An 18,547-nucleotide genomic window follows, 5' to 3' on the forward strand; every position below is an offset into this window, starting at 1 on the left:
TTCCACCACTCTACCACCTGAGCCACAGCCGCTACATTACTATTAGGATTCACCCTTAAGGGACCATGATCATATTTAGCAATTTTCATGGCAATCCATTCAAAAGTTGTAGAAATTTGTCACTAAAAACCCAAAATGTCAACCCCATGGTGGTGGTAGAGGAATTGTCAGGGGATCACAATCGTCAGGATACATCCTCTGGGAACCATGAGCGTCTGTACAAAATTTCACAGCAATCCATCTGACAGTTGTTGCGGTAATTCAGTCTGAACCACAGACTGTGTAAAGTATATCCAGTCTGTGGTCCGAACCAAAATGGTGGACAGATCGACCAACCGACAGCTTGCTGCTAGCACGGCTAATGAAATGAGCCAAAAGCGAAGCAGAGAGGATTTTGTGGTCCACACCAGTCTCTGGTGGCTTTCTGCAAGCAGGTTTATTACAAAGTAATGTTACAGTAACAATTTCAGCTCTACCGAAATTAACCATACATTGACATGGATGCACAAGAGAATGTCTACATGGAGTGGCACCTCTTTGAGGTCAATGCACACACTGCGGTGAAGTGGTCAAACAAAACAGGGACTTCAGCTGCTCACAAACAAACAGGACTTAAAAGCTTCATGATTACGAGGTTTCTGCTACTTGCCTTAAATAGTGTTTTTTTCAAAGGTTTCTGCAGTGCTTACTGGGGTTTATTGTAGTATATTGCATTGCCCTTTAAATGCGTGTTGGCAGTATATCATAGCACTTAAATAGATAACTGCAGTGCCTTAAATGGTACCATAATGCACCATCTACTCCAAACATCAGCAAACATAAATTACAGTACATTCAGTAACTCTCAGAGCGCTACCCCACATGTTGCCCTTCATTAGTGTGTTTAGAAATGTTAGCTAACCGTACGACATAGTCATTCCCGGGTTTTCTAGTGTTCGTCAAACCTCTACAGGTTTTGCATCAATAAAATAAAATACAATAAAAACAATTTGACATTTTTCACAAAAAATAAAATACATTAAAAACAAATACACAAGGCCATTAACATTCCATTCTCACATAATATTAAACCATATTGCCTCTCAACAGAATATTTTACATCTTCGCAACAATTTAAATAACACTCAACACATTTGCAGTCTCTTAAGTTAGATATCTCCAGTGTCCGTTACGTGTTTAGGGTGCAACTAGCTCCTGGGTTGTTTATTTTCAAGGCCACTGACTATCGCTTGGATCCCTTGGCCAGTTTGCTCGTGGGAGTGGTTCTTCTCTGAGGTGTGGGGATCTTAGAGGGTTTCCCTCCGTGCTGACGGGATGCAGAGCGTGGCGTCGCTCGGGACGAGTCGCCAACTGTCTCGGACACGTCTGAGCACACAGACTGGATGTCTGAGATGTCAAAGTCAGAGGCGTCACTTCCTCTGCGACTGCTCCCTCTGCTTCCGGCTTTACTTCCAGGTCGGCTGGAATTTTTTCTTGACTCTAGAAGGTTAAAATCAAAGACAATAATTAATAATAATGAACTAATGAGCTACTAAGAATGAGCCTAAACAGTAGAGGGTATCAATGTTGTGCCACTGGCTGCTACTTTCAGAGGTGCATAACTGACATAAATACTAATTAGCATCCTTTATCTGCACTTTGTGGACTGTTATCAATACATACTGCCTGCTGACTGCTGTTTGAAATTTCAGTTTAGTGCTAATAGACAAGCAAGGTTCATGTGTAGCCTTGTAGGTAAAGTGAATGTGAACTTGTAATATTCTGTCCAATACTGTTTTGCAATTTCTGCAACACCCTCAGTGACCTCAGAACGGCATCTCAGATGCTTCATTATTCATTTCTTACAGACTGGAAATCATTCCTTACATCCCTGAAAAGTTAAACATTCACACACTTAAAGGAGCTGTGAATCTGCCCCTGATAAAAACATATTTTCTTCAAAATATAATGCAAAGAGTCACCAGCATTGCCAGATATATTATTGTATTTGTACAATGCTTTTGCCCTCTGTACTTTGTGCAATTAATAATGCCCAAAGTCGCATGATGCATGATAATTTGATCATTTTTTGACACTTGGTACAGAGCAAACTGCATGTGCTACTTTAATTGCTGCCTTCCAGTGCTGTGGCAAATTAAAACACAACTAGAGCACAGAGGAAAGACACAAACTGGACAGTGGTCTAGCTGTCCAAAGCTATATCTATAAACATCACACTGTCAAAACAACTTCAAACATGCATGTTTTTTCCCCATTATGCCTCAACTGATAAGACATTTTATGTTAGTGAGTAAGATTTTTTTTTTAATCAAAGTGGGACTTTATGAAAGCACACATCAGCCAGCACAGGTAGTGGCAACAGAAAGTGTTCTCTGCAATTACACATTATACCTGTTTGTTCTCTTGGTTATAACTCACATTTGCTAAATTTCCTCTAAAAAGGATAATCATAAACATTTCCCATTTGGCACCGCCGGGAGTCCCTGCAGTTGCTCTCCACTCACCGCCTATTGTCTGTGTTCGAGCTTTGAGTACGGCAGCGCTGATCAAGGTTCCCTCCTCACTTGACTGGAATCCTTTTCCCGACAAGTACCCAGGAAGACGTAATTTGCTGCCTTGAACTGGTGTACTCTGCAAAAGACAGAACTTTAATTACTTTTATTTGCAATCAATGGGAGTTAACTGCACACTTCAATGACAGTGTTTTAGAAAATGGTCCTTATCAGCTGACATAGAGCACAAGTTGTACCAGAAAGCACCACAGATGTTGCAGAGTTAGTTGTAAATTCAGTTTTAAAAATGCTTAAAAATCTCTTTTCGAAGCAGTTAGTATTTTAATTATATGTTAAACCTGTCATTAGAAAGCCATTAAACACTCACACATGCACTGGTCACACATAAAGCTGAATAGTGGCATTAAAATGAGACAGACATTTTTGTCAGACAAGAACTACATATTCAGCCCATTATTAATTGCAGAAGTTAGAGCTTTTAGACCCAACTGAAGTCTGCATGAATATCAGCTAAATCAGAAATATATACCAGGAACAAACGCACCTTTTACAAACTATGAGCTCTGCTGAGGCTGACTGGTAAGATACATATTTATATATATTGTCTCTGTTTTGATAATTACGCAGTAGATTTCAGTTGGGTCGTAAATCTGAAGCGTTCCACATCATGTGCTGTATATGACCATACTATATGACTATACCTCTGAAGATGAACCTTGGCTCCCAAAGGAGTCTGATGATTTAAGAGGAGTGGAGGGTTTGCTGTTTGTAAGCCAGGGCTTATCATAATTGCGGGTTATGTGTTGGGGAGTCTGGGGAACAATGGCAAATCAAAAAACACAGACATGGATTCAAAAATCAAAAAACTACCAGAAACACTAAATGGAAGAAACACAAAATAAATAAACAAGAAAGTGATCAAATAATGTAAAATAAGTCAACTAAGGCAGATAGATGAAAGGAAAATCATGGTGGGGAGTGGTTGATCAGACGTGTGGAGAAGTGGAGCCTCTCACCTTGGGTGTACTGGTCACTGCTGGGTTTGATGGGACCGCACAGCTCTGACTGGAGGTGGATCTGTTGGGAGAAGCTCCTCTGGATGACGGCCGAGATCTCCGGCCTCGGTAGCGGAAGCTTGCCATCACCTGAGTGGTTCCCTCCGGGAGGATGAACTTCTCTCGCAGCTCAATGTTGGTCCTGCCTTTAGCTGAGAGATGACAGTCCGAATGAGCCATTACATAAATACAACAGGGATCATTTTCATCAGCTATTTTGTGTTGATGATGATGATGATGCGAGGTAACACTTTATTTCCCACTTTGGTCCCTAATTTCTTAATAACTATGTAATTTGGTGCAAATCAAAGGCAAAACAGAAATTTCCTTAAAAGAACTGCTCCATTTTACTCAAGAAGATAATACGACCTCACATCCAAAATAGTTAGGACGCTGTGTAAAACATGCATAAAATCAGAATGCAATGATTTGCAACTCCTTTACTACATGCAGTGGGGGAAATAAGTGTTCAACATGTAATTTTTTCAGCTGATAGATCACATGCAACCAGTTGGCGAATCTCATTCATTCCTATTTAAACTGCTCTGATCTGGTTACTGTTGCTGCTTCCTCTGCAACCTGACTCCACTCAAGCTGCTCCTTTTCATGCTGTGTCTGACTTGTGTGTCATTTCTGTTTGTCATTGATGCTGCTCTGTTCTGTTCCTGAGGGGGCTTCTGCTCTTTCTGCCTTAGGTTTTCCATGTAGGCGCAAGGAAGGGCAGATAGGTTTGCCTTCTCTGCCTCAGGCTTTCTGTGTAGGACCGAGGAAAGGCAGAGGCCCCAGAACAGAGCCATACTGCCAAATATGATACTGCAGATGGAAATAAAGTTTCTTTGACTAAGTGTCCCTGACTGAACTAATGTCTCACAGTGTTCAGGTGGGATTTTGGCCCATTCTTTCACACAGCCAGTCTTAAAATCTCTAAGATTTTGGGAGACACAGTTGTGAATCTTAAGAAATAATTTCAGTTTTAAATCTTTAAAAATGGGTTTCCCCAGTTCCCAAATGCTTACTGGGTGTTGTGAAAAGATGGGTGATGTCACACAGTGGTAGACGCCCCTGTCTTAACGTTTCTGGAGTGTCAACACTGATTATCTTGCCTTTGTAGTGTATTCAATTGAATTTGGATCAAAAAAGGATTTGCAATTTGAAACTGCATTCTGGTTTTTAATTACGTTTTACACAGCGTCCCAACTTTTTTGTAATCATGGTTGGAATTCACTCAAATAACTGTCATTAATTAATTGGAAACATGCCAATTGCACACTGTTTCCCCCATAATCAGCACCGCATCACATAGTTATTCCAATGAAACTTCTAAATAACCTTCTGGGAAATCATTAGGGAAATATGGAAAGTAAAGTGTTACAAAGATGTGACAGTCTAATTTGAAATAAAGCTGAATGTTTAAAATGAATTCAAATAAAAGTTGGGTTCCAAATAAACAACGAAAACACAAGACTCATGCTGTTTCACATCCCATCCACACTGCGGCAACAGATGTGGAATAAACATTTTGTTTCTCAACCAGCAACACGTCTTTGTTTGCTCGGACTGCAAACAAATGGTAAAAAAGATTAAAATGAACCAAAGTGCGTCCAAACACTCCCAAACCAAGACGGCCCAAAATGAGAGGAATTACAAAACCAAGGAAACATAAACTACTTAGAGTAAACCAAACAGACCTTGCACCAGTTGTGTTAAAAACAAACTGGCTTACATGCAGATTAAATCACTGAGCCACACTGTCAAATAGAGCTAACAGTGCAATCAATACTGTTTCAGTTTTGTTGCGTGTGTTATAGAGACGACTTCATGGTTTCCCCAAATGATGACGTTAGTTCAGTTTGTTTACAGATCATATATTCAGCTAAGCATCTCTTGAGCCTCTCAGAGGGTTTTTGTTTGTTTGATTGTCAAGCAAACCTGAAAACTGCAAAAGAAGCTCAGCTGAGCACCGCTGACATGCTGAGAGAGACAAAAGAGCTCATTTGACGCATCAAGTCCCAAAACAGTGCCTCGGAGAAAGTGACAGCGGGATATATGACTCACACAAAACAAATGCATGCATGAAAACCAGCCGGAGCTGAATGACATGTTGATTGTGAGTGAATCCGGTTTATGAGAAGGCCATTCACCATGAGCGCTCACACTCACACAGCTACAGTAGCACAACACAAGCGGCACACACTCGGATGTGCAGACACACATACCACAGGTGGGTTCATGGAGCATGGTGAGTAAGTTAGAGATTTGCCAACCTATAGGAGACTGAGTAATTGAAGAGTTTGATTCCGAGCGCAACATTTTGCTCCCGTGGTGATGAACTAGAAGAAATGATATCATGTTCAGCAGGAGCAAGGTTAAGCAGGAAATACAGGAACTGATAATCAATACAGAAGAGAGCAGAAACAAGCAGAGAACATAAAGCTATTGCAGTAGACGTGGCACAGTGAGGATGGTCTCATACTGATATACATATGTAGGTGGTGAGCAGTAATTGTACTCTGCATTATAGCTATAAATATATTTTCTGGAAGGTAAATTGAGCCTCGTTGTGTTCTTTCATTTAGTTATTTTTGGTGTTGTGTTAAGATAGCTTTAACAGACTTTAACTCTTTGAAACATCACTTTTGTTTTTTTGTCTTTCACAAGGATTTAAACCTTTGATACCTGAGCAAATTAGTTTGATTTCATTTTTTAAAAAAGGCAATCAGCAATTTGGTATAAAATGTCCTGTAAATTACAAGAAATTTCTAAAAGGTGAAGAAGAAAATGATCTGAAAATTAGCTAGAAAATGAAGAATAAGAAAAGAGAGTTCGGCTCCCAGTCATATGCTCAGTACTTCCTATAAACTTCGCTAAAACTTTTGCTATTTAACACTTAACTGAATGAAACTTATCTATGCTCTCTTCAAAGCCAGACTCCATGCAAAAATGCATGTTTGTAACATACCTGTAACAAGTAAAATGAGAGTTTGTAAAGTGCTGTTTTGATATGTTTTGCTGTTGCTAAATGTGGTCCCCGCTCAATCAATAAATCAATATGTTCACTGTTTTCCTGTGGAGGCATGCAATAAAAAAAAAAAAAAAAAAAAAAAAAAGGTTTTCTTCACAGATTCAAGGTAACATGGCATGACTAACCGATTGGGGAAAGTACTCCTATAAGAGAAAAGTAAAACAACCACTGACATGATTTGAAATTAGTTCCACGGTCCAACAAAAAGAAAAAGAAAAGACGGTTAAAGTGGTAACTTCTACTTATATTCAAACTGAGGATTAGACTCTTAAGCTTCTCCAAAGCCTTTGCTGGATTTAGAACTGGAGAAATACTAATCCCTTTACAATCCGTTTTTCTGAGTTATCATATTAACTAATGGACACTAATAATATTTATCATTTCATTTTGGTGAAAAGAATGTCAGTGTCCCTAATAGAGAGATGGATTAGTTGGCTTTATGTATAGGATACTTGTGTATTTCTCACCCTAAACAAGCTGTGATGATTTCAAATCAGTTAACACTTTCACTCTGTATCTGTTAAAATAATAAGCAAATAATCTAAATGATGATTATAATCTTCATCAAGAGTAACTATTCATACAGTAATAGTGCAAAGCAATAGATATAGTTGTTGTACATCAGAAATTGGACAATCAAAGTCAATCAAATCATTTTATCACACAATAACAGAGAAAAATATGAGTACAAAACAGATTGAAACAGATTTCAGACTAAATCGGGTGTGCACACTTCTCATGATTTAATCTATCAGCCCTGGATTGTGACTTCTTGTGGTGAACTTTTGAACTCACCTCGACATGGGTCGTTCTTCACCAGGAACTCATCCAGAGCCATCCAGCCACCTCCCACCCGCACCATCACGGTGCTGCGTAAAATCCGTACGAGGCGAAGCTGCTGAGAGTCTCCAAACTACGGCAGGAGGGGAAGGAAAACAGAGAGGGGACATGTGAAAACACTGACTTGTGTATGAACACTTGTTCTTACTGCTGTGCAATACTGGAAACCAGACTGGTCTGGACAATCACATTTATTCCAATTCACTTCATTTACTTTTTCATTTATTTATTTATATATACATATATATTGTGGAATTAGAAAATTCGATCAAAATATTTCAGTGCAAAAATCAAATATCCATCAAAGATACTTTGTGTCCACGTCAGTGCTGATTTCCTCTCTATGGTGCACAAATTAACACAAACAGGATTATGACACAAAAATATACATTTTCAGTTTTCATTCTCAAAGACACAAATTACACAAATGTCAATCCAACTGGGTTTCTTCTAGCAGTCTGTGCTAGTGTCTATGTGTGCTCCTAAATTGTTCCTAAATTGCTATTATCCATTAATCCTGAATGAGCTCATGCTAAATTGTTTCATTTTTTCGTAACTAGGGCCAGGTGTCGTTTAAAAATTATAATACCAGTACCCTTAAAGTGATACCAGTACCAATAGATTACTTCATTCAAAACTTTTTTCTACTTCATTTGATACCCATCATGTGAATGGAAGCAGCCAGTTGGGTAAAATGCCACCAGACACTGCAGGCGTGTGTTAGAACAATACGTATCGGTGGCAAATACACTGTGCTCGACTTCACCACATCACTGACCATATGGGTTGTAGCCACTGTGGTAGTGGGCCAGTCACATGTCGCATTAAATCAAAGAATGCTTGCAGTGATTGGCTGTGAGCAAATCCATACAAATAATCATTTTTTTCTAGATCTCGGTACAAAAAGGATCAAATGCAGGTATAGTTTGCCTGCAGAGGTTTTGATACTACTTGATTCTGGGTTATTTCATTTGATACCTTAAAGGTTATTGATTACTGATACCCAGCCCTACTCATGAGTAACATTTCGTTATACATACAATCATCTGATGTTGAGCCTGACTCATTTATTGTTGGGTCAAACTTATTAGCTGATCTTGGCTTGCAGCAGATACTGTATATTGGAATCTGCATATGCAATTTTGGCCAATAAGAAACAAAATCACACAATAAAATGCCAAAAAAAGCACGTCAGGTAACTTAAAAACAGTGCTTTTATCACATAATCAGGCCAAAAACTACAGTATCAGTCAGGCTCTACATTAAAATCTGTTACAGTTTATAGCTAATTAAAATGGAGCTCCTGTTTTGTATTGTAAAGCTGACCAGTTTAAACAGCAGTCACACAAACTTTACAGCCTGTATCAGTGGATGTTATTTGAAGTTGAATAATTTCAGCTAGTGTTTGTCTTCATGTTGTAATGTCTGACTTTATCCCCACAGTGGCTTCAGTTTTGCCATTACTGCAGGTTGAGCCTGTGAAAAAAACATTAACTGAAGGCACATTATTCTACCACAAGGGGGTGCTAGTGTATAATAATCTGCCTTCATCTCACAGTACCACACAGACCAAACATAACGAAACTGAGCATGTTATGGATGCAAATGGTTCAGGCTTTATGAGGTGACAGGAAGTCAGCCAGTTGGATGTGACCACGAGCATTAGCACAAAGACGTAATTCACACAGGACGATCACAGCCGCATGCTTTCTGTCAATAAAACAATTCCACATCATGATCAAGCGGACAGACAGCAATCTCCTGCAATCCAGCACTTTGTTGCACTTTCTACGACTACGACTCAAATGCTCGGGATGCATTGACACTGATGCAGATCCGATGCAGCTGACACACCGAGAACAACATGAGGAATGGTTCAGATCATTTCTGTCTAATCCACCACAGTGTGACACGCAGACATGACCAAACAATGATGACCCTCCGCTAGGTGCCTATTATCTTATGATGTCTCTTCAGCTGGTAAGAAATCTTGTATGATTATTATAATGATTTAATGCCACTGGTGATTTTAGTGATCAAATACATTAAAAGGTGATGATGATCTGGAGGAAAAAGAGGCACAAGAAACATCTTAAGAATAACCATTTACCAGAATACAGCTTTCCAAAACTGCAACGTGTAGGTGGGGGGTAAGATTTTGATTTTCCCTGTTTGCTATTGTCTCATCGCCGATTAAGGAGTCATGTAAGCAGTGAACCAGACCAAACTGTCAAAAGAATTATTTCAATTCAATGTTGTGTGACACATCAATACAAACTAAATTCATAAACCAACACTACAGCCCCTATCCCCTCCTACTAACATCTCCCGTCATTAATCCAAACAAGCTTCAGGAAGCATGTGGCATATGAACACATATCAGGAATGAGTTTTAAAATTGCAACATGCAATTTGTCAAGACATATTAACTCAGTAGGTAAAATGAAAAGCAAAGTATTCATTGAAATCATCAAGGCTGCCCGACTATGAAAATAAATGAATAAACAGTGTCAGTTACACAAAAGTATGTCAGCCAATGTTGAGGTCAATCATTCCCATGACACTGAAGCGCCAAAGGCAAGCACACAGAAAGCATTATTCTCCAAACTGCCCAGCAGATGAATTTATGCCCGCGGACTAATAAAAAATATGGGCTGAAATGGTATTGGCTTGTAATATTGTATTTTCTGAAACTCAAAAGCAGATTTAGAAATATTTACTACACTTATTTCACCTGGTTTGTCTTATTTCTTAACAAAACAAAAATTATTGTCGTCAGAATTAGTGAAGAATCAGATAAAACTTAAAGGTCCAGTGTGTAGGATTTAGGGGAATATATTGGCAGAAACTGAATATAATATAATAAGTATGCTTTCTTAAGTGTATAATCACCTGAAAATAGGAATCCTCGCATGTTTGTTAACTTAAAATGCTGTTTATATCTACAGAGGGAGCAGGTCCTTATTTATGGAGATATGTTGCACTGCCATGTTTCTACAGTAGCCCAGAACAGACAAACCAAACAGTGGCTCTAGATAAGGCCATTTGCGTTTTCTTGTCTGCCACCGTAGTTAGCAGCCCCTCTGCGACAAGCCAAACATCATCAGAAAAATGTAGATTTTTAACACGTAACTGCTCTATTCTGTGTTTTCACTGATTTAAATCACTGTGGCTGTTAGTTTTGGATAGGAAGAGACCTCTGCGGATAGTTCGGCTCCCAGTAAAAACCTCCTGAATGGCTGAATCTTAAATTATGAGAGAAAAAAGGTGAGCACACATTCGCAGACTGGGCTAGCAGCCTGTCTGCAACCAGCTAAATAGTGTCGGAGAAACACTGACCTCTGCAGATAGTTCACCTCCCGCTAAAAACCTCCTGAACAAAAAAAGCACTTCAGGAATCCTAACCAGGAGCTCACGCTTAGCACATGGGAGAAGTTTCAGTTGGTTGCAATCTGCAAAGCTCACCACTAGATGCCACTACATCCTACACACTGCTCCTTTAAATACAGGGCCTTCATTTGTCATTTTAAACAAAATTTTACGCTGGACTGAAAACACATTTTAGGCCAGCGTTCCTTATGGATTAAATCAAAAGGCCATAGATCTTTATTTCTACTTCTGAGTTTCAGTCTGTAAACATCAGCCAGGAGTCTGGGCAGAGAGTGTTAATTGGAAAGCAAACATGGTAAATGAAAAAGGACATAAGGCTTGATAAGGCACAGAACAGAAGGGTAAAAACAGAAGAGGGCTTTCACATGTACCTGGTTTCCAAGGTAGAACTGGTGATGTGAGGAACAATAAAAATAAAGAGAGGTTAAAGTTTTTACCATGTATTGGTTTGCACTGACACTTTTTGCAGCACTTACCTCTCTGTGAAATTGAGCTGCTCGTATTTAAAACATTTTATAATTATGCAATTGCTTGTAATTGTTGAAACATTTGCTATTTTTGTGAGTGTAAGAAATTAAAATCTGCTTACCCGGTACTTGTTGGCACCTATTTGCTCCACTTGGAATCGTTTTGGACATTTACATTTCGCTACTTGTCGTGTTACCTACAAACAGACAACATATTATTGAACCATAATTCCTCAACACATCTAGATTTTTATTTCAAAATTCTGGGCATGGGAGTTCAAATAACCTCATCTTCTATTTTGTCAGCATCTGTTAGTGGTTTGTAAGCGTCCTTGTTGGGATGAAGAGCTGCCACAAACTCGTAGTAGTCAATGTAGCCGTCACCGTCTCTGTCAAATATGTCTGCCACAGCGCTCATCTCCAGACGGCTGGTGGGGAATTCTATTAAAGAGTAATTAAAGTGTTATGAAATGAGCATTGCTGGCTGGGGTACATGCTGTTCAGTTGTGAGTTTGTATGTTGGCCACTTACTGGAGGAGAGGATGCCCTCTATGAACTCCTGTCGGGTCACCTTGCCATCTTGATCTTTGTCAATGCGGCGGAAAAAGTCCATGACACGAGACTTTTTATGGTTCATCCAGCGCATGTAGCGCTTCCGCCACACATCAAAGTCAAAGTTGGCAAACTCCTTCAACTGCATAGGAAAAAAACAGGGGGTGATATCAGCCAGAAAAGGACAAATTTTCAGAAAAAATGCTTGCAATTATACTGAGAGCAGGTGTGTGTAAAAACTTAGTGTTTGATTACCTCCTCCAGTCTGTCCAAAGCATCATTGAGTTTCCTCCTTCTGTCCAAAGCCAGCAGCCACACGTGCTGCCACTTAGTGACCAGCAGGTTAACCCGGGGGTTCTTGGTTTCAATGGGAGGCTGCGTTGCTGACGCATACATCGTTTGTGTGGGAGAACGTTTTCCTGTTGGTGAGAGACAAAAACCTTCACAGTGACTGTGCTCACACCATGTAATGAGGAGGAATATATTAGCGATGACATCATTCCAGGTGTTAAAATGGACAAGATGAGGATGTGGAGTCACCCTGCAGTGACTAAACACTGGGCCAGATGGCTCAGGTCACGCTCTCTGAGGGGTATTTGTGGGATACGTACTTCCAGTTCTTCCTTTTTCGAGCACGGGGATCTGTGACTGGACTGGGGGTTCCACAGCAGCCTTCCTTTTGTGTGTCTTGGTGATTTTGTCAACATCGGGTTGCTTCCTGGTCATTTCCTCCATGAATGCCTGCAGGGAAAAGCAACATGTATGCCTCCAGTTTGGTTCATGTACACCTACAGTCAGCTACTGTAAATAAAATGTAACGGTTTAAAGAAATACTTAACCCCCCAAATGGCAACATGTATATCAATAATTCACCTGTGTTACATTGAATCCATACTGTGCATGCCGTCGCGGTGAATCAAGAAAATTCGAGATGAATTGAAATAATAGGGGTCAACATTTAACAACAGCAAAACTATGTCAAAAATATCCAAATACAAACTCTCAAACAATCTGTGCAGTATAATCCGTAAAAGTCTCATTTATCCTGTATCCTCAGTACTTCTCAAACAGACAGCCCTTTCCAACGAGGAACTGAACTAAAATCGAAACTTATCTATGCTAAAAAATCAAAGTTTTATTCAAATTCCACTTAAAACGGGGCAATTAATTGATATACAAATTTAGGGGATTAAGAATTCCTTTAAGAGACTGAAAACTACACTAGGATTCTTTATATCTGCAGGTTTAGTTTACCTGGTGCTCTGCTATGAGGCCTTTGACCTCCTCGAGCTCTTGCGGCAGCTGCTCCTTGTCCTTATCGTTGAGGTTGGTCTCGGCCCACTGTAGCCAGGTCAGCAGATTCTCCAGCAGCTCCTGAGTGGCCAACAGCTCAGTGAGGGCCGTGGCCAGCCGCTGCTGGTGCTGCCTGGCCCAAGCCTGCACCTGTAACAGTAACATCACACACATTACTCACACACAGCAATTCCTTTTGTGTGAAGAGGCACACACGTGCCACCACAAAATGTAAATTTTGAGGAAGTCTTGTGCCTTTGTAGCTTGAAGCATTCAAATTGTGTGCTCGGTCGTATGTGTGGGTATGAAAGGCGTGTATGCAGCTGTGAACTGACCTCTTCAAACCGGGCTTTAATGATGGTGTTCCAGTGTTTGATGGTTGTGATAGAGTCTGGGTGGCAGATGACCAGAATCGCCTCCCCCATACTGGTTGCTTTATTTAGAGCCACTCGCTTTTCCTCCAGTTTCTTCATGAACTCCTAAAACACAGCAAATGGGAGCGAGTTTAGATTTATGGTTGGATAATTGAAGGATTGCTCATGAAGTCGTTTCGATGTCTAAGCAAGGCAGAGCTTGTTCAATAAGATGAAATCATTGCTAAGTAAAATATCTGCAAGATTGCGTTTTGGCATGAAAGATGACATGGCACGTACTTTTAGACATGCTGCAATTACAGAATCAAGCAAAGTACAAAAAGATGTCAACATGTTAAATGTCTTTATTAAAACAAGTTTCAGTCAAGATGAAGCAAAAGATAAATGTGTTGCTTGCCTTGTGTTGTTCAATAAGTGCTTGCAGAGCCTCCTCATCATCAGGCAGGCTGCCATGGAAACGCAAACTCTGCTCCGCCTCAGCCAGCCACTCCAGCAGGATATGAACAGTCGAGTGAAACTCCTCAGCCTGCAGCCACAGGACACAAATCGGTCAGGTTCACAGATTCATTATACCTTTTATTTAAAGTCTGTAGGTGCTCGACAGTACCTGACACAGGGCCTGCTCCAGCCGCGCCTGTTTGGACACCGAGAGGTTGCACACCGTCTCCCAGCGAGTGCTCAGCTCCTGCATCTGGACTTTGACCCAGGACGAGTCATCATGACTGCTCTCGATCAGCTCCCGGGCTGAACGTTTGAGGGCCTGAACGCTCACTGTCCTCTTTCCCAGCTCCTTCTGGAAAACCTGCGGCAGCCAATCAGATAAGTACAATATAAACCCACAGATAACATGCTTACTATTATAAGATTCAAGCATATTTCTGCTATTTATAACTTCAGTGAGAAAAAACAGAGGGGAATTCTACTTGTGGATTACAACTTTGGTCACAGTCACAGCTGTTGGTGAAACAAAAAACAGAGCACTTGTGTTGCTGATGTCGTGCAGTTATTATTGATGACAACATTGCAGATGAGCAAACAATAACATCAGTTTTCCAGACATGCCTGCGGGAAAGAAAAACTTCAAAGAACAGGGACTCTCAGTGGAAAGGTACTCCAATGCTAGTGCTTTTGTTGTTTGAATTAATAGTCCAACCCTGGTGAGGTTTAAGTGTCCTTTGTTTCCTATTGTGACGAGAAACAATGAGTGATAAAAAGAGAGGGTGGTGTCCATGCAGCAGTGAAAACTTCTAAACTTCTGAAGTTGGGTTTCGATGCTGCCACTAAAGACGTCTTTGACCTGTGTTCAACTTGCAGAGCAACACAGCTTTGGGTCGTGCTGTTATGTGGTCTGGTATTGTCGCCTACCTTGTGGTTGTCTATCAGGTTGAGAACGAGGTCTATGTCTCCATGTACGGGCTGGTCCTCAGCCAGCTGAGGCTCCACTCTGTACAGCCAGTCGATGAGAGCCTGGAGAGCATCTGTGAACTGGCCGGAGAACAACAGGGCCTCCTCCAACTTGTTTTGTCTGCAGCAGAGCATGAATGAAAAGTGGTCATTTTCAGGTTCATACTTTTGGGTTTCTGCTCATGTTTACATGCTTTAAGGTTCAAGAAACACTTTATTTTCCTCATACTGTCTGTGCTGGACAGCTGTATTCACCCTCTGTCTGAGAAGCTCAATTTAGCGCCCATCTTTCTAAGCCGCCCTCCTGAAAATGCCCTCTGCTATGATTGGTCGAGGGGACTGACTATAGTGGAACTTTCTCCTGTTTAAAATCACCAATAAAAGCTTCTAACACAATTGGACATGTTCCAGCAGGCGGGAGAGAAATTTACAACACTGGCAACAGAGATTACATGTTTTTCTGACATTAGCATGTAGCGTCTACGTGATGTAAACACTTGCAGTGCGTGCCTGGAACAGATAAGCATACAACCAAATCCATCAAGAGCTGACATCGGTTTGTGTTGAAGTAGAAAAACATCATTGGAAACAGAGTATTCAAACAGTCTGAAGCCTGAGGTTTTTGCTCATAGGGATTCATTTTACACATTTACCTCATTATTTAAAACTTTGGCCATGGTTAATATATACACCCAACATTGTAAGAGTATATATAAATATATATATATGACAGAAAAATAAGGAAGAGCATAATAGGTGCCCTTAAAAAGCGAGTGAATAATCTTACTACAAACAGTCTGGATAGTAGTTTATGATGTAAAATACAGCAACAAATGCAAGAAGATGTATCCTTACCGTTCCACTGACTTGCCACAAACAGTGTCCCATTTATCCCTCAGCTCACTCAGCATGTCGTCCAGCTTCTGATTATCATCCTGAAGGGAGGTCTTGTCCTTCAGCGCCCGCCCTGTTCGAATGGTGGTGTCATACACAGAGTGTTTGCTGCCCACAGCTTTTTGGAACTCCTGTGTTTGAGAAACATTGTAAAAGAAAATTGGGAAAATGAACAAGCAGACAATAGTCAAGTTTAGTGGATTGTGCACAGGGTTACAGTGATCCTTCTCAGATTTTCTCCTTAATACTATCGGCATGTCAGATCCTAATCTGTATGTGTGTGTTTTGGGATTAAGGAGACTGTATTCTGTGAGGGAAACAAAAAAAGAGGTCAAAACTCCAGAGCCACTGCTTCACAGAGATTAAAAGTATCCAAAAGCAAGGTCACTCATGATACATTTGGTCCATCCCAGGATTATGATAGGATTAGCACAATATCCCTGCATAACACTGCAGAGACAACAAGACAGGACTTTCTGTAACGCAAGCAAATGCACGACTAATGCATTCTGTATATACTGTAAGTCCCATAAATAGATTTTGCTGTTGGAATCTTCTACGTCCAACACTCATATATCACGCAGTAAACATGGCGTTTAAACAGCTGTCTCATTATTCTGACTTAAAAATAGTTTGGATGCAAAAATGAATGAAACTACTGCCAAAAGGTGCTTGGTTATGTCAACTTTCATTCTTTTCCTGGTAATAAATCATGATAAGACGACTCGCAGTCACCTTGTGCTGCGCCAGCTGCGTCTTGATTTTGTCTGGATCGTTGGCAATTTCCACCTCCGAGTCCAGAGTCTTCTCGGATTCGTCCAGCCATTCCATCAGTTTATTCCAAGTCTCATGGAACTAATGAAGGATAAAGAAACAAACAAAGCATTTTGAAGAAGGTATGATTTCACTTGATTAATGGCCGAGTCCTGTTAAATGTTCAAATGATTAACTTTTCAGGCCCAGAGAACAGAAAGGGGTCACACTAATGAAAACACTGTAATAAGATGCAGACAGAATATGAAACAGGATTAATATACTATTTCCAGAGCTTTCCAAAGATAATAAAAAAGTCCCAACAGCAGTGAACCAAAGCCTCATTCAAACCAGTATAAATATGCACATATCAGTACCTGTTTGGCCCTCTTCCTGGCGTCATCCAGCAGACGCCCTCGCTCAACAGACCGCTGCACCAGCTTCTCCCAGCGGCCTTGCACGCTGAGCAGCAGGTTCTTGATCAGGACCACATCCTGTTTCTGGCTGAAGTACTTCAAATGTGTTCCTGTCTTGTCCAGGTCAATGATGTGTTCCCTGTGGGAGTTCACCTCTGTCACAAACATCTGCACAGAGCGAGAGGAGAGAGCTTTAGGTCAGCTGTTATAGTATCAAAAGGGGGAACAGGCTTTTTAATTGACAGCGGAGGTAATGTGATTCATCTCATTGATGTGCTAATGAGCTTTGTTCTACATGATGCAACAGATGGAGTCATTAATGAAGAACTTCACTGCTGGAACGGTGGTCTTTTCACAAGACTCGGCTGTCGATGCAAAATGACACTAATATTTTTGAAACTGTTGCTATATGACCAATGAAGACAGAGAAAAAAGACTGTGACATTTGTTTTGTTTATGAAATAGAAAACCTATAAATAAACACTCCCGCTGGGGGGTGACGAATGCAAGTTGCTTGTCGGAAAAACAGTATGTACCAAACAATCTCAAATTACAGGTTAACAGTACACTAAAATATGTTTCTGAAAACATTTGAGGCAAGAAACAGGCAACACACAAACAGAAACTTGGTTCATATTTGATCAGCACTGCTTAGTTTTACTGTTTGATGTCAGTATTTTCAGCCTCCGTATTTCAATACAGGAAACTGTGTGGCTTCTGTCGTGCTCCCTTTTCACAAATTCTCATATTACAGCCAAACAGTGCACTAAAATATGTTTCTGAAGACATTTTAGGTGACAAAAAGACGACACAGTGACATAATCATGGTTTCTATTTGATCAGCACTGTTTAGCTTCACAGTCTGATCTGCTTCTATAATTTTTGTGTCCGTGGCATGGATGTATTAAGAGACGTGGTCACACTGAAGACCAGCCCCCGTTCATTCCGATAAAAGTTGCTTAGTGCTCTGTTTCCACTGCATGACGTTACAGTAGATCTTCCACATTATGGGGCCCACACAGACAGCACACTACAGACTTACAGCAGGCCGAGGGCGGCTGAGTGGCTAACTTCTAAAATTCGAATCGAGAAACAAGTCATTTTGGACAGGCTCTGATGTAAAAAAAAAATTTATCCACTGATTTACAGACATCTCTTTTACGATGGAAGTCTATGCGAAAAACTCTTTTTGGGCCTCATGGCATCACTTGACGGACCCAGACGGTGTAATTCCACTTTTGGCTATTATGTAAATTGGCTTTAAAGTCCGGCACTATTCCTAGGGGCTTGGTCTGTGATGGCGGAGGGCTGCCAAAAATGAGGAAGTACAATCTGGAGTTCAAGACCCCAAGAGCCAGCAACAATCCGCTGGCAAATGAGCAGGGAGATCTGGGCCCTGGCAAGATGCGGGGAAGTTTACCACAGTTCATTTACACATTTTACCGACGTTGTTAGGATTTAAAGCTGCAAAGATTCCTTTAAGTTGATGTTGGCTAACAGACACAGCATAAAACGCTTCCACTTAGCATCAGGAAAAAAAGCCAGTAACAGCAGTCATGTGCAAACATTAAAAA

At 40.6% G+C, this 18,547-nt stretch overlaps 1 protein-coding gene across 27 annotated transcripts in view; it reads right to left on the minus strand.

The window, feature by feature from the left end:
* Window positions 1-392: 392 nt before the first annotated feature.
* Window positions 393-18,547, minus strand: part of dst (dystonin) — a 140,151-nt gene continuing 121,996 nt past the window's right edge. For 13 of the 27 annotated variants that reach the window (XM_078160562.1, XM_078160581.1, XM_078160561.1 and 10 more), the window contains 21 exons: window positions 16,935-17,141; window positions 16,540-16,659; window positions 15,766-15,935; window positions 14,872-15,031; window positions 14,114-14,308; window positions 13,904-14,032; window positions 13,468-13,611; window positions 13,094-13,282; window positions 12,451-12,580; window positions 12,095-12,258; window positions 11,819-11,981; window positions 11,574-11,728; window positions 11,410-11,484; window positions 11,192-11,209; window positions 9,541-9,657; window positions 7,386-7,503; window positions 5,785-5,898; window positions 3,530-3,720; window positions 3,215-3,325; window positions 2,505-2,631; window positions 393-1,479 (listed from right to left, as the gene is read on the minus strand). In XM_078160562.1, the coding sequence (XP_078016688.1) occupies window positions 1,223-1,479; window positions 2,505-2,631; window positions 3,215-3,325; window positions 3,530-3,720; window positions 5,785-5,898; window positions 7,386-7,503; window positions 9,541-9,657; window positions 11,192-11,209; window positions 11,410-11,484; window positions 11,574-11,728; window positions 11,819-11,981; window positions 12,095-12,258; window positions 12,451-12,580; window positions 13,094-13,282; window positions 13,468-13,611; window positions 13,904-14,032; window positions 14,114-14,308; window positions 14,872-15,031; window positions 15,766-15,935; window positions 16,540-16,659; window positions 16,935-17,141 (3,054 nt within the window). In that variant the 3' untranslated portion in view covers window positions 393-1,222. The remainder of the gene's footprint in view (window positions 1,480-2,504; window positions 2,632-3,214; window positions 3,326-3,529; window positions 3,721-5,784; window positions 5,899-7,385; window positions 7,504-9,540; window positions 9,658-11,191; window positions 11,210-11,409; window positions 11,485-11,573; window positions 11,729-11,818; window positions 11,982-12,094; window positions 12,259-12,450; window positions 12,581-13,093; window positions 13,283-13,467; window positions 13,612-13,903; window positions 14,033-14,113; window positions 14,309-14,871; window positions 15,032-15,765; window positions 15,936-16,539; window positions 16,660-16,934; window positions 17,142-18,547) is intronic. The other 14 variants (XM_078160574.1, XM_078160567.1, XM_078160583.1 and 11 more) reach the window with 11 other exon arrangements.

Source organism: Epinephelus lanceolatus, chromosome 17 (assembly GCF_041903045.1).
Source record: "Epinephelus lanceolatus isolate andai-2023 chromosome 17, ASM4190304v1, whole genome shotgun sequence".
NCBI lineage: Eukaryota > Metazoa > Chordata > Actinopteri > Perciformes > Serranidae > Epinephelus > Epinephelus lanceolatus.